Source organism: Cyprinus carpio, chromosome A13 (genome assembly GCF_018340385.1).
Source record: "Cyprinus carpio isolate SPL01 chromosome A13, ASM1834038v1, whole genome shotgun sequence".
In the NCBI taxonomy this organism is placed as follows: Eukaryota; Metazoa; Chordata; class Actinopteri; order Cypriniformes; family Cyprinidae; genus Cyprinus; species Cyprinus carpio.
In genome coordinates this window covers 17807691-17832424 of record NC_056584.1, presented here as the reverse complement: position 1 = coordinate 17832424, position 24734 = coordinate 17807691, and the positions used below count along the sequence as shown (strand labels likewise).

General features: G+C 37.3%; 2 protein-coding genes across 3 annotated transcripts; one reads left to right on the top strand and one right to left on the bottom strand.

Moving 5' to 3' along the window:
* The first annotated feature begins 1160 nt into the window (after positions 1–1160).
* LOC122147254 (cardiac-enriched FHL2-interacting protein-like) lies at positions 1161–8178 on the top strand. Its single transcript, XM_042769114.1, has 2 exons — positions 1161–1652; positions 3099–8178. Exon 2 carries the CDS (start codon positions 3221–3223, stop codon positions 8168–8170), a length of 4950 nt encoding a protein of 1649 aa, XP_042625048.1. The 5' UTR covers positions 1161–1652; positions 3099–3220; the 3' UTR covers positions 8171–8178.
* Positions 8179–18033: 9855 nt separating this feature from the next.
* Positions 18034–23475, bottom strand: LOC109109711 (dorsal root ganglia homeobox protein-like). 2 transcript variants are annotated; one of them, XM_042769112.1, is made up of 7 exons: positions 23144–23474; positions 22907–23001; positions 22264–22364; positions 21611–21712; positions 19756–19925; positions 19555–19667; positions 18034–19034 (listed from the first exon to the last, which is right to left on the bottom strand). In XM_042769112.1, exons 2-7 carry the CDS (start codon positions 22962–22964, stop codon positions 18703–18705), a joined length of 876 nt encoding a protein of 291 aa, XP_042625046.1. In that variant the 5' UTR covers positions 22965–23001; positions 23144–23474; the 3' UTR covers positions 18034–18702. The 2 variants fall into 2 exon arrangements, with proteins under 2 accessions (XP_042625046.1, XP_042625047.1); XM_042769113.1 differs by having other exon boundaries at positions 22907–23475.
* Positions 23476–24734: the final 1259 nt, after the last annotated feature.

Here is a 24734-nt window from a genome sequence, read left to right as displayed (position 1 = left end):
ATAATAATAATCATTATATATATATAAATCTGGAATTATTTACTTGTGTTAAACATAAATGTCAGTAACTATTGTTTATATTTAAAAAGATAATAATTTGTCATTAATGTCAATAAAAAAAATCACAAAATGATTAAACACTCACTGTCTGTCACTGGCTAGTTAAACAGATAGTCCCGTCCCTAAACTCACACCACTGGTTAAATGTTGCTGTTTTGGCCTACTTAAACAGTTCATGTGTTTATACTGTGAACTTTAACCTTTATTTCTAGGTGTCTATGCAAATTAAACTGAAAAAAAAAAAAAAATCTATAAGATGGAATATTGCTTCTGATGTAAAGCTTATTTTATAGATGATTATAATTTTCTACTAGAAAAACTTTCTTGCAGTGTAAAAAAGATTATTTTTCATGATCAGAAATTTCATGACTGCGCAAATGAATGCAAAAATGTTAATGACAACAAAAATGATGGATTTCTGAAATGTTGTATTGTAACCATCTCTCATGTTCTCAGCTGTTAGACTCATGTTGTTTTGGTCATAACATGTCATCTTGTACAGCTGAGTATAATGAATTGCTCAGTATCAGGCAGTGCTGCAAACTACAGCTGTGAGTGTTGAGGAGGGAGAAACAGCTCTGATGAGAGCTTAGCAACAGAGCTCTAAAGAGGAGTGAGGGCGGCCCTTCTGCTCCACATGTGAGTGTCCATCACCTTTACACACCAGGCCCTTTGCTGCAGCCAAGACTCCTGGGAAAGAGTTCACTGCACCCATGTCCTATTATAGCAGTGCCTGGCTTCAAAGTTAAGACTGGTGTGAGATAGCTTGACATCAGGGGGACATTTGAAAATGGATTGACTAAAAGGGGGAGGAGCTGGCTCAAACTATTGTGACCCTTTTATTACCCCTTATATTAAGGTAATTGGCAACAGAGACTGTCCAGTTTATTCAATTTTCTTAGGCTTTAGTAACTGAAAGTTACTGGGCTGACTGGGGTAAAAAAAAAATTGGGGTAAAAATGTTGAATGGACATGTTTAACTCTTAAAATCCCAAAGAGGGGGTCAGATATCATCTGTTGAAGTCTATGGGCACAGTTCAGCCAAAAGAAGAGAGTGACACTTGTATGTGAAGCAAGAAGCTATTTTTACACCGTGGGCACATGTTCATCTGGTTAGATACATGCTATCCACCACAACAACTCTACAAGTGGATACATGTTAAGCCACAAACAACAGGGATTTTTCTCCTGGTATTATACATTCAAATGGTGCTACAATGTAATTTTGATTATTAAGGACTGACCGGGAACAACAGAATTACAGGCTTGGGTTTATTTATTTATTTATTTTGTTTTCATCTGCTTGACACTTGACACCACATGGTTATTCCAATACGTGTGCAGTCTCAAGCCATCATCGTATGTTTCCAGCTCAATCATCTCTGCCTGATGCCACTGCTGTTTCAGCGTGTTTCTGCTTCGGAACCCTCCCTTGTACAAAGTGGCCTTTACATCTGCACTTTGTCAACTTTAAGGAGAGCCCAGCAAAAGCACTGTTGAAGAGATTTTTTTGGTGCACATAGGCAACAGATGAGGAATAACTCATGCATGAAAAAAATTCTCCACTAAAAAATGCGATATAATAGCAAAAGGTAAGAAAAAAGCACACTTGTACAGAATGTAATGTGGATATAGTTTATGCAAGGTGTTAAAATCTAACTAAAATGTCTTTATTATGTAGTTTATAGAAATATAGTTTATGAAAGGTGTTAAAATCTAACTAAAATGTCTTTATTATGTAGTTTATTACCATCATCCAAAATATGTATTTAAAACAATAAAATAACTAAAATGTCTTTATTATGTAGTTTATAGAAATTGCAATGTTAAACACATTAGTTTCAGTTGATTCATGATGCAAAGTATGATATATTTCAATTGAAGTTATGCTTTTAAGTTTTATTTATTTAGTTTTAATAAAACAAAATTTACATGCAGACAGTCTAACCCTAACTACTATTTAATATTATGTTTTCATACTACTAAGCAAGGATGTATCCAAATGTAAAAATAAATAAATGTAAATGTTTAGGAATATATCATTAAAATAAAATAAATTAATCTTGGTTGAGCATTATTCTGAATATTAAGAGGATGTGTCTGTGGTGGTTACACCCCTGTATTAAAGTAGCATCTGTAATGTTCAAACTGCTCTGTGAATGCAGGACAGTCAGGGACAAGAATAAAATAGTTAAAAGACTATACGAATCAGCCTCAAAAAATCAGTGTGTGTGTGTGTGTATATATACACGTGTGTGTGTGTGTGTGTGTGTGTGTGTGTGTGTGTGTGTGCGTGTGCGTGTGTGTGCGTGTGCGTGTGTGTCTACACATTCATACTTCTACATACTTGAATATACTAGATCAACACAAAGGAAAAGACATTCCAGAGGTATTCTCACTGAAATGTCTAGCATGTTTCAGAGCGTCAGGGGAATTTATTTTTACTCGCTTCTTTAAATTTGTAACCACACTGATGTGGGGGAAGTATTTATAGTTATACCCCAACAATAAGCCAAGAGTCTTGAAATAATTGCCATTACATTTGTTGTACTGAATACTGCTCTGCATAAAAGGCGAAATATTGAAAGAATCCATATTTAATTAATTTTATTTAATTTTCACAACTGTAAACATGCCGTTTTGCAATATGTATTACTTCATTTAAATGATCTAAAATTGGATGTAATGCTAGAACCAAATACTTCTATAATTCTACCAATACTACCATATGAAGTCCATGTACAGGGTGTTCCAGTGGGACCTATTTTAGCATGTAAGCAAGTGTCAGACAAGGTTAATATGTGATCCTGTGTAAGAATGTGAAGCAGTTTCCTTCTCTAAATATACTTCACAATATATGCAGGATACAAGGCAAAGGTGTGGCTCAACTCAACAAATGATCAGTTTTAAAGGTCATTACAAAATTGGAATTACTAAAAATCTGAACCACTCATCAATAGCAGTGTGATTTGACAGTGTGAACTTTGTCGAAAACTACAGTGAACTGCAAGTTTATGACACCTCTCGTACTTTTGCAGGAAAGGAAGGCATTTTGATCACCTTTTAGAAGGTGAACTACTCAAATGCAAGACACTCTGCATCAGCCATCTGAAGACTGACAGGGACAACTGTGCCCTGCCCATGAGAGTGAGCGCTTGAAATGAGCTCCCTGGAAAAGCGCCACACAGGCCAGCAGGAAAGCATGCAGGGCCACCGCAAATACTCAAATGGCCTCAGTGATGCATCCAACAGCGGCAGCTTTATGGACGACACAGACAGGGAGGTGAGCAACCTTACTGATCGTGCCTTCAGGAGCCTGAGCATCGGAGAGGAGGCCATTTACAATGACTCAGAATTCTCCTCATCTCCTACTGAACGACACAAGGCATTTGAAGAGGAAACCCAGCAAAAGACAATCTCCCACGAAGCATTGTCATACAGCATTCAGCAATGTGGGGAAGCAGGAGTACAGTCAGAGATGGCCTCAACATTCCAGCATTCCTATGTGGATGTAACCCACCAGGAACAGGCTTTCAGAGAGGGAAGCTTGTCTTATATGAGCAATGGCTCCAAGGAGGTGACATGGCAGAAGAGCAGGAGCACCTCCAGGGTGTCATCTCTAATCAAAGCCTTTAGTTCAGGGGAATGTTACCATGACAGCGGGACATGTGACGTTATTCTGGCAAGGGATAGGTATAGAGACTTTGGCAGTGAATCATGGGACAGATCAGCTATGCTAAGCATCCAAAGAGAACTCTCTGAGTTCTCTTCAGGATATCATCAGAATTTTAAGTCAGGCCCCTTTCAGTCTTACAGAAACCATTTTTACACATCCGACGTGGGTGCCACAGTGGCACAGATGGACACAACAGTCCTGATGAAATCTTCTAAAAGTAAGTTCAAGGCACTGAACTCTACAAACTGTTTTTTCCATAGTGAATTTAGTCCCTTCCAGCTTTGGGAAGAGTACAACAGGTTCTCCTTCCAAAGTACAAATGTGTCGGGGTTTATGTCGCCTAGAGAATTCCCACGGTGGTATGATTCTCCCATGTACAAAGAGCTGAAAGACAACCACAGAATTCCAAACTCTCCGTGTGAAAGTAGGCGCTTCGAACAGAAACAAATTCAGGATGTTGTGGCCAGCCAGTGCTCCAGGTCCACAGTTGTCCAGAAAACCTCCGCGATTGAGAAGAGGTGCGAATCTGAAATGACTTCCAACTATCCACCTTGGAAGAAAAATAATAACTTAGTAAGGAACAAACTTCCAGGCAACCGGCCCTCCACAGTTTCACCTACTAATGAGAGAACATGTAGGCCGGATTCAAATTTGTTTAGAAATAACAAAGTTACACATGAGATAGTGGTCAAGAGCAACCTGCCTAGTAATGTGACGCCGTTCAACATCACTCAGCTCCTCACACCGGTTATTCACACAAGACAAGAAACAGAGACGTCTGAGATCCTGCGGTTTGCACAAACTCCTTCTGTTTCTGATTATTCTTCCCAGGGTGAAACTGACCCTAAACTTCAGACTGATGTCAAACATATGCATGACAGCTACAAATTTAAAGCTTCAAGTCTACTGTTCAACCTCAAAGATAACCGAAAAAGAGTCAAGAGTACGTACAGTCCCACTAGATTTAAAGGGCTAGAAATAACAGATCGAAATAAGCAGACGTCAAAGCTGGAGGGCCGAGAATCCCGATTTTCAGATATTTTGGTATCCCAAGAAACTGCTCAGGAGAATTTGATTGGAAAGGATGCACGGGCCTCATGTAACTTAATTGGAGAGCCCAGTGAAGCTCCTATCACCACTAAAGATTATACCGATGGCTTTGGATCATATGATATTTTGACATTAACTTCACCTCAAATTCAGGACAGAGTCGCTAATTACAAATTGTTCCGTGAAAGTTCAGAGGGTCACTCTTCCAGCACAGATCCACTGGCTAACACAGAGCTCTCAACACGCTATCTTTCAGCTCAGGATAAAAGCTCACTGACTTCAGAAAGTCATTTAAAAGACCTCAATGGTACTTTTATTCCTGCTAGGCCAGAAATAGCAAATGTGCTTCCAAGGGCTTACCCACCGACACATTCTCTGCCTGCTCAGACATCAGAGCGATACGGCCAGAGTAATAACGCAAGTCAAAATGATCTAAAACAAAGAAAGGACTTTGGAAGAAAAGCATTTATTGAATACAGTCAAAATGAGGCTGTTAAAGAAAAATGCCCATGGGACCAGATTGGTTCAGTCAAGGAAACAGACAGCAGATCTGAATCACAGCCATTTAGAGGAGAAATAGCAGCACTGATTGAAATGGACAAACAGAGAAAGTCCACCGCTGAGCATTATTTTGCCAATGACAGCTATTCTGTCCGAAAGGAAACATACATGCAAAAAGTGAATGAAGACATTAAACTTGGTCGACTCGCAAAGCAGGAAGAGAAAGAGGTCAGGAAAGATACAGTATCACCCAGGAAAACATCTTACAGTGAAAAATCTATACATGACAACCAATTAAGCACATTTTCAAAGCCTATTGAATCATACAGAATACCAAAAAACAGTCTCCAGACCAAAACATCTCCTCTTACAGAAGTTTATGGTGGTTTACAAAGCTTCAGTGTCAAAAATGATTTTGTTAAAGGAGTACCAGTGCAAAATTCTTCTTTAAACACCATGGTGACAGAAGATACATTTGATCAGAGAGCTCATGACTTTAAAGGTCAAAAGAATGAAGGATTGTACTCTTATCAGCCATACAGGTATGAGCCTAACAAACAGTGGCACATGTCATCAACAAGTGAAGACAGACACACTAAGGAAAGTGTATGGACACAGAAAAAATCAGAGATGATTGAACAAACTGGTGCCAACAGTTATAAAATGTCCAATACATCTTCAAGTACACTACACATACATCAAAATGAGTTTTCCACCAACAATGGTGCATCAAATCCTACTTTGCCAGATAAAGATTCAGTCGTCCCAAACATTGATACCTCAAATCAAAATAATACAAGTTTACCAACTAAACAACAAAACAGGTTCAGCATAAATGATATTCTTGCCATTAGAGATAATGAGCAAGCAAGGAGGTTAAGAGATAATACATTTGTTTTGGCTAAATCAGAAAACCCACAAAATCCAATTAAATATGACACAGCTGAAAAACTAACCATAACAGAGCCTGTAAAAGAGCAACAAGGCTACAAAGTGCAGGACATTACAAGTCCATCACCTGGATATGTGAGAAAGGATTTTCAAAATACAAATGAAACAAAAGACAGTACAATGAGTAAAGATACTGACAAGGTCACAACAAGAGTGCTTTCTTACAAGGAAAGAAGCCAAAGTAAACAAGAAATACTGACTTCGAAATTGAAAGCACATGCTCAAAAGGAAATATCAGCAATTAAAGAAAAGGGACTTTCCAAACAAGCAATTCTTGCGAGAAATGCAACAAAAACAAGAGGGACTATCAATAATGATGGCCAAGAAGGTCATTCTGTAAAGAAGGAAATCACAGCAGACAAGCTGAATCATTTGTTTCAAGATATCACTTATTCCAGTGTAACCCAATACAAAGAACAAATTCAATTGCACAATGATCATCCCAAGAATAGATCTCCACCATCAACAGAAATACCACCTCTTCATTTTGAAGATAATCAGAATGCAGTCCCAGAAAAGAAGGATGAGAATGTAAAATACAAAACTTTGGCTATAGAAAGACAGAATGACAAACATTCAGCTGATGATAATGAGATGAAAGAAACGTCTACTCAGGACAGAAGGGCAACAGTGGCAAATATGAAAAATAATGTCCATAAAAACTACCAGCCATCCAGAATTTCAGGAGATAAACAAATAAGTATGACACGCTCAGAGAGTATAAACACTAATAAGGAATCTGCAAAGCAAAGTCATGAAATGTCACCAGAGGAATTGATGTCAGGTCACTTTACAGCCACAGTCAAGACTTACAGAGAGAACTACACTTCCCATAATCCACCTGCACAGCATAATGAAAAACAAACAGTTCAGCATGATCAGAAAGAAAATCTGTATGGAAGTAGCCAGAGTCAGTATACTTCCGCTGAAAAAACTGTGACTAAACCTGCTGATATAATTAAAGAAGACTTACATGTTACAAGTACTGAAACTACAAAGTCAAACAGTGATTTGAATAAAAATTCTCTCTTGGGATTGGAGAAAAACACACCCAAAGTTGAGGAAGCTGATGTACATCTTAAAAGTAAGATTACTGCTGCCGTGGAACAGTCTAAAAATGAACCAATCAAAAATAGCTCTGGGATTGCAGCTAGTCAACTGACATCCTCATCAAGTGACATTAAGTTTAAAAATGTAATTCCACCTGCTAAACGGCTGATGGAACCAGCCAAATCAGAGCTCACCTCAAACCTTCAAACCAATACATTGAATGTAGATCCAAAGCAGCTTATAAATAGAACCTACAAACACAATTCTGGGGTCAATTCAGATTCAGAGGTTTCATCAACAGACAATACAGTCAGAAATAACTCTGGACCAACAAATGACCTGGTTTCACAAAGAACCAGGGAGACAGAAACACTAAAACCTTTCAATAATGAAGATGTACAAGTGTTAATAAACAAAAACAATATAACACAGGAAAATGACTTGGCTAAGCAACAAAACAACACTTCACAAGTAAAGACTGTAGAAACAACCTCTGTAAACCAAATGGTGGAGAGTCACTCAAAACCAGAAACAGATGAAGAATCACAAACACAAATAGCTGAAGCTGAAGCAAAAGAAAGCTGTCAGCAAAAAGAAATCCATCAAGATGATGAAAATACAAAGACTCTGTTCTCATTTGAAAAGAATGAACTTCCAAGAAACCATGAGGGTATCTCAAGAATAAAAGATGATTCAGACGTAGTAAATAACTGTCAACAGAGAGAGAAAATAACAGAAAGTGCAAGCCCAAAACAACAACAAGGATTTCCCAGACTATTAGAAATATCACATGAGAAAAACAATCCACAAAAGTCCACAAAAGCGTCTCAAGAAGTGATCCAACCAATTCCAAACCCCAAAAATCAGCTGAAGATGCACTAAAACCAAATAGTTCCCCCCAGCATAAAGTAATAGTAGAGGAGGATGCAACTCAAAAGAATAATATACAGCCTGTTTTAACACAGAATGTAGAATCCACAGCAGGTGCATCAAACATCACCATTCTTACACCAAGCAATAAGGAGCCTGTAGAGGAACCTATCATTTATGGTATTTGTGTCTCAAGCAAAACAGAAGCAGCTTCAAATGATGAACCGATGATCTACACTATTTGTGTGTCAAGTAAGTGTCATATTGATGAACAACAAAATCCGGTAAAACAAGAAGAGGAGAGTTCTGTTGAAACTGACAGATTTGTGAAGGATGAAAGCTTTTGTATTAAAAACACGAGAGTGGAAAATGAACATGATGATGTTCACAGACAGACTGAAGTGTCTTCAAACATTGAAGAAAAAGAAGACAAGATTGGAAAGTGTGAACCACCGGCAACTACAGATAAGTCAGGCATCACAGGAAGAATCAGTACATCATATGAGGACCTCTTAGCTAAATATGGACTACCAGTCAGAGTTTGCGGTCATCTCACATCAAAACATATGCAGGATGAGAGAAAACAAAAAGAAAAGGAGGAGACTGAGACTCGCCTGCCACACAAGCCAATAAATCATGGAATGAACAGACCTCTACCATCCAAAGAAAAAAGCTCAGACACAACACAAACACATCCAGAAGACTCCAGACAGGTTTCTGATCAGCAAGCATCCATTACAAGTCAACCTTTAAAGGGGACTGAGAGCGAAATCAAGCAAGTAAAAGTGCAACACTATGATACCATATCAGTAACTCATTCCAACAACATGGCTGAAAAGCAGCAGAGTACAGGAAACAATACGCCAGAGCTTGGTCATTCTACAAGAGATGCCACCATAATACTCAAAGATACAGAAAATGTTGAACAAGATCAAGATACTCACATTGAACCATCAAGGCAAAATAGGGGAAATGATATTGAGTTGAAGGAAAAGAAAGTTGAGGAGCAAGTGAGAAACACTGATAAAGTGCAAAGTCTGAAAATGACAGGAAATATTGATGTTGTATCTAATTCTAGAGAGTCCCCAATGAAAACTGAGAATGTATCCCTGACGGCTAAACAACCTACAACAACAGATGAATCAACAAGACCAACAAAGACTGAGGTTTTAAAGGCACCTATTTCATCCATGGCAAAGGATACAGTCATTACTAAACTCATTGAAAGTACAATTCCTGAAAGGATGATTCCCCAATCTAAAAAGAAATCTCAAAAGGTGGAAGGTAAAGAAAAATTGTTTAATGATGCTGATACATTTACATCTCAAAAGAATAAAATACATGGAACAGAAGTATTTAACTTAAAAGTTGAGAAAACTGTGGATGAGGCAAAACAAAAGGATCCTGTAATGGCTATGAAACAAGAATCTGTCTCAGAAAAACATGCTCAAACTCTGCAAAAGAATGGAAAGGAGGATGAGAAAGGAGGGGAGAAAAGGTCACAAGAGAAGTTACAAGTTGAATTTAACACGAGGAATGAAATGGTTTTAAAAGATAGCGCTGCCACACATGTTAATAATTATAGGGATAAAGTTAGCATTATTGGTGAGGATGTGTGTACTGTTGTAAAACAAGACCAGGCCTGTTTTGTAGTCCCAAAAATTCACTTAGAGGACATAAAAGTGTCTACAGCGGAAGTATCATCAAACAAGGAATTCATGGCAGGCCACAAAAACCAACATGAAGTGATAAAGAAGGAAAATCTGAAAGGAAAGAAAGGAGCTGTTGTAGCTGAACTTGTGGGTGAAAAAGACTTTACAGAGCAAAAGAACTTACCAGTGAAGTCCCTTACAGTCCAAAATGAACCCAAAACTGTGGATAATATGAAAGGGCACATTGAAATGGCAAGCAAAAATACATATGATGTTGGAAAAGAAATCACACCACTTAAGAAAGACAGTCCAATTAAATTAGAAAAGACAGAAATTAATCCAAGACGAGGTGCAGTTGAGACACAAGATATAAAAGTCTATGATAATAAACAACCCAGACTGAACAGTGACAAAAGAAAGAAAGAAGACCCTGTATTAAATCTGAGTGGTCAAAACGATGGTGATTTGAAAGTTAATGAAAACAGAAGCAGCCTCAGAGGGAAGAAAGAACGAAATGTTGACGCTACGGAGACAAAACAGGGTGAACAGAGTAATACAAACCAGTATCAGCCAGAAACAAAAGGAAGTGCAAGATATGAACAAGAACATGCTCGGTTAAGTCAACAGAACACAAGAAAAGAATGTATAGTATCCAAACCAGAAGCTACTCAGAGGAACATGAAGGGGACTAGACCAGAAATATCAGCTATCGCAGACTATGCTAGACTGAAAGTTATCTCTGCTGAAGATGATACGAAAGAGCTTGATATATTCCCTAAAACTGACAGTTATGATCAGCCAGTTTTAAGAATTCATAAAGATTTATATGGAAATGTGTCAGATATAGGGGGAGAAACTAAAAGAGATGTTATTTCAATGGAGAAATGTCAAAATCTCAAGCAAAAAACATCACAACTTAAAAAACAAACAGATAAAGAGACTTTATCTCAAAACCAAAACCACTTGGTTCCCAGTACAGTTCAACTAAAACCTGTATCACCGTTAGCTTCAGGTTCACAAAATGAACCTGCATCATTGGGCACCCAACCAAAGGCTCTAACAAATCAAAAGGAATCAAACACTAAACCAACTTTAATGGAGCATCCAAACAGAAGGGAAAGGAACAACATTTATCAGTCCAAGAATCCCCAAGGTGTACCATTGCAAGCCAACAGAACAATAAGCAGATCAAGACAAATGACTCATGACAAAACAACTGAAAAGGGCAATCTTTCTCATTGTGGAAGACAAGAATCTCTTGCAAACTTGTCAGTGTCTGGCACTGTAAAAGCAGCAGACAACCAAATAAATATGGCATCACCACCTGGAGAAGAAATGGAAGAACTACAATATTACACAGTGAATGCTCTTGACACTGAAATAAAGCCAAAAGAAGCACCTGAACCACCTCCTCCAAGTCTCAAAGTGTCTCAAAACACAGACCCAGCTGAAAAATCAGAGGAAGAGAAAAAGGAAGACTCATTTTTGCAAAGTTTAATAGACTACAATAAAGTTCATGCGACAGGAACGCAATCCAACTCTTCTTCTCCAGCCATGGGGAAACCTGTCATGTTCAGAGTGAAGGATAATACCATCAGAACATCATCTGTGACCAAAACCGTCAAGCCACGTTTTCACAGGTCATTTTCTGAAGACTTCAGGATTGGCTCCCCAAAGGAACACCTGAGTGAGTGCGGTTCAGAGAAAGAAGATGAAATTCACCCCATAGAGTCTGCTAACCCTCCAGTCAACCATGACCCAGCTATTGCTGCCCTTCGGCTCCATAAATTAAAAGAGACACTCCACAACAACTTGCCCTCAGCAGAAAATGCAACAAAACAATCAAAGAGCCTTCAGAGAAGGAGCCAACATTTTGAGGAAGAAGAAACTCGTTCTGTCATCAGCACAATGTCAGAGGATATGGAGAACTGTACAGCGAGCATCACAGATGTGGCCAACATAAGTGTAGCCTTCATGCCCAAGCATGAACGTTACAGAGACACCTACCAAAGGCCTGCGTCCGCCTGCTACGAAAGACCAGAGTCATCCTGCTATGAAAGACCCGAATCAGCCTGTAGTGATATGAGGCCACTCGGTAAACCTCCAGCGGTGCCCCCAAAATCTGAAAAAGCTCTTCGGCGAGCACAAAGACTTACAACGAGACGTATGAAAAAGGCAGAGACCCCCAAGATGGCACCTGAAAACCAAGACCAGCTAGAGTCCAAATCAATCAGAAACATCTCTGGTGTGCCCTCTTCACCTTCGGACACACTGTCAACACATCTAGAGGTGCAAGCCTCACCTCCTCTTTCACAGTATGACATCCAGCCAAATCACACCCTCCCAGCACACAGTATAGTCACCCAACCTTTCCCCGTGACACAGAGAAAACTTTTGCAAGACCCAAACTCAGGGCAGTACTTCATGGTGGATGTACCATTACTGGTTAAGACAAAGACATTTTATGACCCAGAAACTGGTAAATATGTACAGCTGAATGTCCGTCAGAGGTCTCAGGGTGCTCTAACACAGCCGGGATCATTGGAGATGTTGAACACTCCCTACATGCTGTATCGTGGGCTTTTGCCAATGGCTGCGTCTTCATTAACACCCTTGAGGTCATCATCTGAAATGTCGACATCAGCAGACAACCAGGATACGCTTGAGAGAGGTAGTGAACCGTGGAGTCAGAATGGTCATCTGCAGAATAGCAACAGAGATTCACAGCAATACCCTGATATACTGTACAGGTCACATGAGCAAAATCACAATCCATCTTTGTATGCAGAAAACAGTATAAACGACAATGAAAGACACACAGATATTAAAACTATGAGTGAATTAGAGGACTTTGCAATGGAGAGCTCATGAGAAGCAAAGTTAGTTGTTTAGGTAAATACTGTTTGTACACAAATCTAAAGCTAAATGACTGTATATCTAAGCTATTTAAATGTGACATTTAAATATGTTAAATTAGTTCTTAAAACTGTTTTTGATTTGTATTTAAGGATTGCTGTTAAACCGTGTTGTTTTTTGTAGCTGAAGTTACCGTAATCAGGGTGGGCAGGGGCTCTTTATTGTCAAAAACAGTCAAGGGAAGAAGTGTGAAGCATTCCAATTAATTATGTTGAAAATAATTTTGCAGTGCACTTGTTTGTAATACAATAAAGACAATGCCCACAGAGCACACTGTACATTCAAGGCAAGTATATTTTTAATGTTACTTTTAAGTGGTAATGCTAAGGCCTTATCCTTAGACCCAGCCAGAATAAAAACATTTTTAAAAAAATCTTCTTCTTTTTTTTTTTTTTTTTTTTTTTTGGTCAGGTTTTCCAAATGACCCACAATATGCATGAAAATTTCATTTGTCAGGTTTAAAACTCAGTTTAAGGGTACTTGCCATATTAAAACAACTTTTCCCTTGATGTGCATTGGCAGATTACATATTAAAAAGGGGTGGTCTGTCTTTACCTTGCCATGGTTGCTGATGTATGACTATGAAAAGATTGCCTTATAAACAACTAATTGCAATGTACCACTTTTACAGTATTTCAGAAACTCATTACATCATCATTAAAGAAAAATGTGAAATCAAAATTTGTTGACTGACTGCGGTTTTCTCAAAAAGATACCATTAAACAGCTAATGCATTAAAAAATAATTTAAAAAGAAATGCAAGTAATATCTGACGTAAACTTTAGAATGAGCTTCATTGCTTTCTTTACCTCAGTGCTGTGATATATTTGTGATTTTGTGGGAATTCAGTATCTGCACAATAGGCCACTCTAGTGGACAAAGGGTGCATTGCACTTTGTATGTACAAACTATATATTCAATAGTAAATCAATGAAATATATATTACAGATGTATCTAAACATATCTATGTGTTTTTATATATATAAAAAAATATCTGGCTGAAAATTATTTTAAAAGTTCTATTTTCTTTCGTCCTGTGAAACTGCAGTAATTCAAGGGGGCATAATAAATATTCAGCACTGTCTAAGAAAACATTTTAACATAATCAGATCCATGAACAATAGTTATGTCTTATCTTTCCCAGTCAAAATAAATGTAGTGAGTTTTTGATCTTTTTTAACGTAAGTGCAGGCAGCTGTGATAACAGCACAAATGTTGACCATATCTTGACCTCTGCAGGAGGCCCATATCTCAAACAACTGGAGCACCGGAGTTTGGATATGACTTCACTGACAATGTATCATTAATGCAACAAAAGAACTCATTAACTTCATTCAAACAGAATTTAAAACAAATGATTTGTGTCATTATTTAGTTTAGTTTAGGGTTTTTTAGGATTGCTTGGCCTCTCTCCAGTTAATTTGATGTAACAATGCTTCTCATAATAGAATGAATTACTGCACTGAATAATCAATAATTCACGTGCAATGAATGTTATGAACAATCTTCTAAAAATACTAGGTTACTACAATAACTCTAAATTACTTAAAACCATCACAGGCCATTTGTTTCTCTGTTTGCCTGCTGTGCGGGAATTCATTTTGGAAAAGAAAAAAAAAAGATTAACAACAGCAACAGCGTCTAAATTGATTTTTCCCTTGGGTTTTCTCAAAGTGGAGACATCTTTATCAGCCGATGCAATGTGCACTTACAATAGTATTTCTATTGTATGAGAGAAACATATGGAGGAAAACAGGTCACATATGGAGCAAACATGTTTTAGGTTTAGACATTTAAAAACTGTGATTGTTATGTCCAGCGTCTTGCCTGGTTTTGACACATTGCCTAGCTCATGAGTTCACATTTTTATACCATTTCAAATCACTTCAAATCATTGCAAGATAAACATATTTCGCTTGCTGTTAAACTCCATTTCTAACTTTCCCATTGGCTATATAACTAATAAAAATTATTTAATATTTAATCATTTAAATTGATATAATAGGCTACAATATAGGCTAATTTGCACTTCGATTGACAAGATTAGATTAACACACTCCTCTCAAACTACAAATGCCAAATTAGGCATGCACCAAAATTTCGGAAAATAAAGTTGTGAAAGAAGTGACTCATCCTGAACTGACTCATTTCATCAAATCAAAAGCTCTCTAGAATGACCATGTCCCACCCCCTAATAACACATACTTCTGACTAGCACTAGCCTTGCTATAGTCGTGATGTAAACAAATGGCTACTGGCTATTAAAAAAGGGACAAAACAATTCAATACAAAATGTATCAGCACAGAAAAACAAACAAACAAAAACCTTAGAATACATTTTGTTGATCTGTAGGTAAAAAAGGGTGAAATGTAAGGAATAATTGACAACGGGCCGTTGAATTATTAGAAAAATAATGCACACGCGGAGTGGCCGTTACACCTCGGGTGTGCATTATTTTTCTAAATCAACAGCCCGGAGTCAATTATTCCGCTTATACTACAGTTACCACACCTCAAGACACTGATCAGATGATATATTTAAAGGGATTTGTCCGTTTTTTGTACTTAAATCGCTATTGTGAGTAGGATTATTTCTTTTGCTAGTTCCAAAACTTAATTTTAAAGCTGGAAATGTAGGCTTTGATAGCATTCTAATGCAGTTATTAATGACGTTTTTAGAAAGAGAGCGAGAGAGACAGAGACACACAGAGAAAGAAAGAGAGGGAGAGATGGCTTGTGTGAATTAGGCTACCTCTGTGCGTCCCTCAACAGTGTTCTGCAGCAGCGTCTCTAAACAACCCTGTTATTACCTCGCTAGTGAGAAATGTCATGTGTATTTCCCTATCAGAAAATCGTCTGTCATGTTGTTTTTGTTAGTCCTGTGTGCTGTATAGGTAACTGTAATTTCCGTTATTAAAGTGAAAAAAAGTGATGTGACATACAGCCAAGTATGGTGACCCATACTCAGAATTCGTGCTCTGCATTTAACCCATCCAAAGTGCACACACACAGCAGTGAACACACACACACCATGAAGACACACCCGAAACAGTGGGCAGCCATTTATGCTGCGGCGCCCGGGGAGCAGTTGTGATTATTTCATTGGCTTGTTTTTTTTTAATTCAGTATCATTAAAATTGTTGAGTTAAAGTCCGCGTGAACCAGAAGTTGCTGCCGACTTTATTTCAGTGTAGTGACCACTGATCTATAATAGTCATAGGTTTCGGCCCAGAATTTTCATTTCGATGCATCCCTAGCCAAAATGTATAATAAAGATTTTTTTTTTTTTTTTTAGTGCAAGTTTTTAAAAACGCCACTGTTATCATTTCCGTGTAAACACTCAATACGGGAATCTTTGAAAACGGTGATGTCATGCGCATGCGTAGTACGTGTTAGGTATGTAGACATGCGCAGTACGTGTCGATTTTAAAGGCAAGTGCGAACAAACATACACAACAATGGTGGATTATATGATACTGTTGTTGCTGCTCATGAGCTAACGCTTCATCAGCAAAGTGTGGATTTACTTCACCAATATTACAACCAACATCGGAGACCATCATATACAACATATAATCATCACTTCCCTACAGGTACTGTTTACTAACGAAGTAACAGCGCCAACTACTGGCATGGCATATGTAATACAGCATTTTTGGCCATTTTCGCAGATATGTGTAAACGCGAATCATTTTGAAAACATACATAAAACTTTTTAAAAATGCAAGGGAAAAACTTTTCGTTTTTGACTACATTTTTGTTGTGTAAACATAGCCTTAGAATCACTGCGTCTTTACCCATTTTTGGGACCTGTAGAGTTATGAGCTGGACCAGGTGATCTCTTTGTTTTATGACAGAAGAGTGATAAAAATCCATAAATTTTAAAAAAGCACAATATGTGTGCTCCCCTAATCATTCATAACGTAGTACTTTACCAGTTGTCACTTAATTTATCTTAATTAGTTCTGCTTTGTTCATCACTTTGCATAATTCAATATTTAGAGAGGACTTCTGATTTCATATTTAAGTTTAGACATTACCCAACCTTTTGGGTATATTTATTTAACTCTGCTTAAAAAGTTCTATAAATGAACCCAACATAGGTTGGAAATTAACATGTATATATATGGTCAATAAATCAACATTTATTAATAAGTTGAATAAATAATAATTAAATAATAAAAAAATTTTGATTGCACTGGGTTTGTCCATATTTTACCCAGAATTTTTTGGAGTGTGTACATTTTTAATCTTTATTTAGTAATATTTTACATGGAAGACTTAGATGTACCTGTATAGTTCATCCCAATGTATAAAATCTGGCATTAAAAACAGCACAACTAATTTAACTAGTTTGAGTATGGAGAACATGTACAGTTATTTTCAGTATATTTTGTTGTAGATTCAGTGCATTCTTCCATCTGTTTGCATGTGTTGTGTGATATGAGAATTTTCATTTGTTTCGCACTTAATGTCATGCTATGAGTAATAGTAATTCTTCTTGTTATATGGAGATGAGCGAAGATATTGTGGCCTGGTCAAACTTAATTTTCTCTAACCTTATTTGTATATATTATAATAGTCTCATTTTCTATTATTGTCATCATTCATATTATTTGTAGCAAAAAAAGAAGAGTTTACTTTGTTTGAAAGTTCAATCTAAATAATACCATATTTTACACAGATTTTGAACAAAGCATATATTATTGTCACCAAACAATGCCAATGCCAAGCTGCACTGTTTCATCAGGCCAGACTTTTGACATTATCTGCCTCTGCTTTGTCACCAGGGTGTCACATCATGAATAATTAAATCACTACTTTGTGATAATACATAATTCAACATCAATTATTAATGCTAATGTGTGTGCAGTTTACTCAATTGTGTTATTGACTATCAAAAGTAATTTCCTGAAAATCCTCAAGGACGAGAATTTAATCAGTCCAGCTTCTTTTCAAAGGTAGCAGTTAAGTGTTCTTAAACTAAGATGCTTTTCTAATATTGCTAAGTGTTTCTTTGAAAACCAGTACTCACGTTTCCTTTTAATAACTTATTTGATGGTTTGTATGCTCCTAAATGTCTTTTCCTCATCATATAATAGCACCGATAATCTAAAACATTGTGGTTTTGTTTGTATTTTTTAATATAAAAGAAAATAAAAAGAATTGAGAAAGTCATGATGTACTTTAAGGAAAATAATAATTAGACCAACCATTGCTTCCATTTTTGCAGCCCTACTGCTTGTGAACTTATTAATAATTGATCATAGCCAGATGGTATGAGCAATAGGCAACAGGAGATGTACATGATTGCCTACATGTTTAATTGTTTTATAGAACATGTCAAAACAGGACCAGTGTCTGAACTCTTGCAGTCTATCGTGGATGTACAGATGTGATGACTAGAGATGTCAGTTACCATCACATCAGCATGAATAAGAGTTAGCCGGATCATATCATAAAACATGACAAACCACATAATATACAGTTCTGTCCTTGATATTATCTTACATATATTATTTCACAATAGTACATTTATATTTCAGCATGGCATATATCTTGACACAATGCAGAATGTCTGTCACCACCTGACTTCATAGTACACAAGTCAAACATCAAAGTGGATTGTGAAAAATTAAATAAGTTCACATTGGCAACCAGGGAGTTTTCTTTTACCATACAGCATGTTCAAAAGTCATTCTGCCACAAAAAAAACTGATTTGCAGCACCCACATACACCCGAACAGGGAAAACCAAAGGCAAGAATCATGAGTAAAAGTGAACGAGGAGAGGAAAAATTACAGTTGAATGAATAGTTTGACACATACTCGCAAAATACACAACAAGGGATTGCACTTAACACCGTCCTGTCCAAGGTATGTCAGTGCTCTCAAAAAAGAGGCAGCAGGCAGTCAATGTTTGATTATACTGTAAATCCAAAGTGTGTCCTCAAATTAGGAAAAAAACAAGACTCCTTCATTTCTTATCAGGACCCTCCTTTTGGCAGTGCAGATGTTTGTCTGGAGTTCTCCGTATTGATGTGATCTTATTGGTACCGGAGATAGGACTGGAATCACTTCCTCCCACAGAAACAGTGCTTTGGCCCAGCCCGACCCCTGGACCTGCTCCAGTCCCGGTTGTAGACCCTGCCCCCAGCAGATTGGCTGACTGCAGCACTGCCTCCGAATGTTCCCTGGCCTTCATCCGCAGGGCTGCGACACTGGCTGTCCGGTTACTCTGGCACCCATATGGTGGCAGGAAGGAGAGGCCCATTGGGTCAGGCACACAGCACGAACACAGTGGACTTCCTAATAAGAGCAGAAGAGTGTGTTATAATCTGGCAGCCTATTGTCCACTTAGAATTATATAAGGTTCTATCTGTCATTTTTTCAAAATTTAGTTATTTACAGCTTCTGTGACCACTTATTTACATCATGTGATTTTTTTTAAGTTGTGTACATTTTTAAAGCTGAAAATCTTTAAAGCTCAATATCTCAAACCCGCTCAGAATGCAGATAGAACTATAGATCTATCTATCTATCTATCTATCTATCTATCTATCTATCTATCTATCTATCTATCTATCTATCTATCTATCTATCTATCTATCTATCTATCTATCTATGTGTCAGTTGGTAACACTTTACAATAAGGTCTCACTAGGTAATGCAATCTTTCTACGTTTCTAAATATATATATACAGAGACAACAAAATATGATAACAACCTGTTGTAGTTTCATCCACATCAGTTGCAGTAACAAAAAACTAAAATATCAAACCTATCTGACACGTTTCCATGATAACATTCAGTAGATCCTTGATCTTACCTTTTAAAGTTGCCACTTGTGAAAGGGCTTGTGCGTAAGTGGCTGTGTTCAGCAGAGTCCCAGGCAGACAAGATGGGAAAAAAGGTCCACCTGAACCCACCACTCTGTTAATACTGTGGATAAAGGAAAGAATTTGGCATTATATCTCTTGACAAAAACAAACATATCCTATGTGGACATTTAATTTGATAATCTACACACTTCTGCTGTAGTTCCATTGGTTCTTTCTTATTTCTGCCGTGGTCAACAGGAGACTGGTTGAGGTTTCGTGCAGGAGGGGTGCCGTCACTCATTTGTTCTTTGCTTCCCTCCTGGTCTGAAGTTCCTCTCTCTGTTTTTCTCCACTTTGCCCTTCGATTTTGGAACCACACCTAAAGAGGCACATAGAGTAATAATGATTAATATTCTCTTTGTTTGATTAAAAATAAAAATTCTGTTTTGTCATTTACTCAATTTCATGTCATTCCAAACCTGTGAATTGATTTTTTCTGCAGAAAGGAGATGTTAGTCAAAAGATGGCTAACATCTCCTTTTGTGTTTCACATAAGAAAAAAAAAGTCATACAACATGAGGGGGAATAAATGACAGAATTTTAATTTTGGGGACAAAGTTCACCTCTGCTGAAACCCAATCTATAAAATGTCACTTGTTAAGTAGCAGTTGCATAAATATTAGAATTATTATTTGCACCCAGTGCTGATTTCTGAAATGTGCTACAGAATCTAACAAGCCAGTGACTTATTTAAAACTTCACAAAAACAATTGCTGAGCATATGCAGCGAAGTTCTTGTATGTTAATTGAATGAAGGTCATTGCCTATAACAACATTTAATTGAGCAATTTTTCATTATCATTTTTTAATGACTTCCTACTGACAGTCTCCCTGCTTCTGAGAGAGAACCATGATGAAGTCGTTTATTTCTCTATTTAGTGATTGTTTGACAACATCAGATTAGATTAAGTCTGTGCTCTCTAAGGCATTAATCATATTTGAATGGGAAAGGTTGCATAATGCATCCATATCTCCAGTGCCTGGCCAGCATTGTGCAAAGGTACAATGATGCAAACAAACAAAACGCCACACACATATAGCTGCTCTCCCCACATAATATGACACAACAGTTTACTGGCAGGACAACAATATTCACAATGTAATTGTGGCAACATTATCTCACCCTTGCACCTTCCAGCAAGAAGTCATGATCCCCCAGCACTGAATGCTCCATAATTGCACCATTAATCTCAATTTGCAGTTTGTTCTTAATGCAGCACAAGCCAATTGACACTTTAAAAACGGTGGATGCCCACTATACTACAACAAAAAGAAAATTTATTTCCTAATAATAATGTAAGTTTAATATCCCTGCATGCTGAGACCGATTCATGTTCAGATTTAATAAAAGGAATCGGGTAATCCGATTAGAGAGAAATAATTTGTTTACAATCCCTAATTTACAGCAGCGAATTCCATTATCGCGTCGCAGTCATTGGTTTTAAGCGATAGTAAGATGACCCTGGGGAACAAAAGGGAAACTATTATATTCCCCACAATTAGATCTGAGCTCAGAAGGAAACCCAAAAGCAAATCTGGAATGCAGGAAATTGCATCCAGACACATTGAATGCAATTATATGTGGCCAACTTGATATTACTGCGGATGTTTTGCAAGGCCGCAGAATATGAAATCGGAGGTTTCAGGTGCACGAGTGCTTTATAACAGAGCAAAATCGTTCTCGGGACGTTTGTCTTGGTCGAAACGCACTGCACCCTCTCTCCATTTGCTGAAGCACGGAAATGGTAGTGCATCTAAGCAATTTTTTATACCTTAGAGACAAGGGCAAATTAGTGTAGAACATTATCACTAGTTAATTATGAATGACCGATTAATCAACCTAATCTAATATTCTACATTATGTTGATGTTATTAAAGCGCATCACGGAAATGACAGAGTGGCTTCATTTTGCCTACTTTCTTTGGCCAAACGTGCTCGGTGAGCATTTTACGTGATCTATTCGTTATATCTCTGGATCAGGACAGTTGTGGAAAATGTCTCACCTGGACACGAGCCTCTGTTAGGTTGATTTTCATAGCCAGCTCTTCTCTCGTAAACACGTCTGGATAGTGGGTCTGTGCAAAAACCGTCTCCAAAGCCTCCAACTGTAAAACATATTTTACATAGGCCTATTCATTTCTTGAATTTATGCATTATAATTCAGAAAGAAATATCTTGTATTCCTTGCGTTTGCTGAGAATGAAAAATTACATGCATAGTGCACTGTAAAACTGTAAAATTGTTTGTCTTAAGTGGTGGAGAAGTCATTAGACTTTTTCGACTACTTTTCAATCGTTGATTTAAAAATGCTTTACAAATAACATGAATTGTTGTGACACTTTTAATGGATGTTGAAACAAATATGTTCAACAGGCCTTAGCTCTTCGGCCTTTCCTGATGTTTAACCTAAATAAGCAAATGCTAGGTTTTTAATTTACAAATAAAATAACGAGTTTACTTCTAAAAAGCGGTATCTTCGCAATATATTATGTTTATGTGCATCTACATATTGCATGCCTAGTCCAAAAAATAAAAAACAAATTAACAAAAATAAACATAGTACGTTTAAAAAAACAACATTACCATGTTAATAAGTTTAAGAACAGTAGTTCTATTTTGTATCTATTGGAAATCTTGCTCCTCACTGACTTGATACCTGTTGTAAAGTGAAGGTCGTCCTGTTTCTGCGTTGTTTTCTGCGCAGAAAACCATCATCAAAGTCTCCAGAGGCGTGATTCCCAAACCCATTTGTGTTCACTATTTAAAACAGTAACGCGACACTTTTAAAATCTAACATTTCCATAGGATAAAAAAAATACATTCTCTTATGTCCCCAAATGCGATGGAAAAAATGATTCCCCTCGGTTGTCTCTCACTTAATCGTGATGCACTTATTCACAGGGAACAGTTGATTTATTGTATTCATCTGCTAGAGACCTGAATTATCGCTGGGCACAATGAGAAACCGTGACCAACTAAACGCCAGTTGAAAGGCATGACATCTAACATCTGTTCTCAGACAGACTGCAACAAAAAGTCTCAGCTGGGCGGCTCTCAAGCCCCTCGATCACGTTACCATGTGGCAAAATATTAAACACCATAAAACAAACACAAACATAGGCTTATTATTAAGTAACTTTGATTGTCAAATATAGTAATGCACATTATGAAGGTAAATTATGGAACTATAAACTGCCACAGAAAGCGTTTCAATATTTTTTTTTCTCTTAATATAATATAATAAAAGTTAAAGTTTTAGTTTTAGATGAATTTTTATTGTTGAAGTAGATATTACTTACATGTGTTGGTCCTGCAGCACTCTGCCTCTAACTGTGGAGGACAGTGAAAGTAAAACATGTTTCCTAGTGCTTTGCGAGTGGAGAGAATATTCACTCTGCAAATAAAAATATGGCCAAGCGTCAACGTAATGTTCAACTATTACTGCAATCGCATACGTCTTAAAAAGATAACTTTGAACAATACTAATACGTTTCTGCAACCGGTTTGAAGTACATGAAGTAAAAAAGCATCTGTACCAATAGATGGTCTTTATGCAATCGCGATTCTCGTGTCTCCAGCTCAACCTCAGCAAAGCAATCGCTCTCCCACCGTCAATCACTGAGCGCTTCAGTTTATCCGCTCTCTCGCGCATAAGGAGGGAGTGACCAGATGTCTTTGTGACTGTTTAGAGCATGACAACACTTGCCTTTATAATCTCCTACGTAACTGCAATTAATCAGATTTTCGTTTTCAAGTCATTTGGATAGGTTCTCTTCGGCCAGCCGGCTTGCGCACGTGGTGGAAACGTCTAAATCCTCTAAGGCATCAATACTCAGAAACTTTAGCTCGATGCATGCATATTCCCAAATCACAAACACACGGGCACAAGCACGATGCAATTTTTTTTTTTTTTTTTTTTTTTTTTTACACAGTTGCTTTTTATATTAAAAATCTAGATGACTGTTTTTGAATTTAAAATTGGCTGTCAGACCAGTAATCGCTCATTATATGGGTTAGGGGTCCACTTTATACGAGAATCCACTGGCTGCGCGCTCGCAGGTCCAAATTTTGATTTTGTTCACAGCAAGGGGTCCAAGGATTTATTTCCCACTCTCGCGTAAATGATATGCAGCGGGACCCTTTCAATTACTTTTAAAACGCACGCGGGACGTCGCGCGCAGACACCACAGCTCCTTTGCTGCTGGAAATGAGGCTCCGAGTAGCAGCTGAAATTTTGAAGTGCAGGACGGTATTGGATGAAATCACATAAACTGCAAAAAAGCAAGTGTAATGGTGCATAATTGGTTCTCTAATAGCATTACACAAGGATAATAGCCTGTTATGGCCCCCCTCACTATTAAGTGCTTCCCTGGCGTAGAACGTTTATGATATTAAGAGGGGAATATAATGATATTTTAGTTATTAAATGCGTGTAATTAATTTATGCACCGCTGAAAATAAAGTTGGTGTTATGATCTCGTCAAAATGCATCGGAAACTGGGGGACGAGCTCTGTATAAGTTCTTGACATTTGTAATATTATAAGAAACGGAGATATATTTAGATTGAGCAAACCTATAGATCAAGTGATTTCTACGATCGCGAGAGTCTGACTGGGAGTGTATTACAACAGTATATGTGCCAGATGAAATAAGTGTCATAAAGCGCTCTATTTAAAACATGTCTTTAGAGTGCACGTGCGACTGAATAATTGCTGTTTTAATTTTTTAACTAACAAAATAATTGTGTGTGCATGAGGCCTCATAAGAAAAAAAAAAAAAAAAAAAGAAAAGAAAAGAAAAACTTTCAGTACCCTGGTCAGCGACAGGAAAGCTCGCGCACAAATATCCAACATTAAAAATAACTTTTTGATTAATATACTACAAACGAATTAGTAAATTATTATTCTGAGCCCATTATCGACTGCATACGAATAAAAAGTTTTAATGAGGTTGAAATATAAATAATATAAATTCAACTTTTATATTGTTTCAAAAAGCATTTTGCAGATAGTTCATTTAAAGATTTCTACGTTCTTATTTGAAAAGTATTTTAACAAAAGCACTAATAATAAAAAAGTATTTTTGAAAATATTTATTTTTAATTGCTCGTGTGCTAACTCGCACTG

Excerpts from the sequence above, each read along its gene's own strand:
- LOC122147254 (XM_042769114.1), top strand. The coding sequence starts at position 3,221 with ATGAGCTCCCTGGAAAAGCGCCACACAGGCCAGCAGGAAAGCATGCAG.
- LOC109109711 (XM_042769113.1), bottom strand. The coding sequence starts at position 22,964 with ATGTTTTACTTTCACTGTCCTCCACAGTTAGAGGCAGAGTGCTGCAGG. Across the intron at positions 22,365-22,906 it reads GTGCTGCAGGACCAACACAT|TGAACACAAATGGGTTTGGG; the intron begins GTAAGTAATATC and ends TGTTTTAAATAG. Across the intron at positions 21,713-22,263 it reads CGACCTTCACTTTACAACAG|TTGGAGGCTTTGGAGACGGT; the intron begins GTATCAAGTCAG and ends TATGTTTTACAG.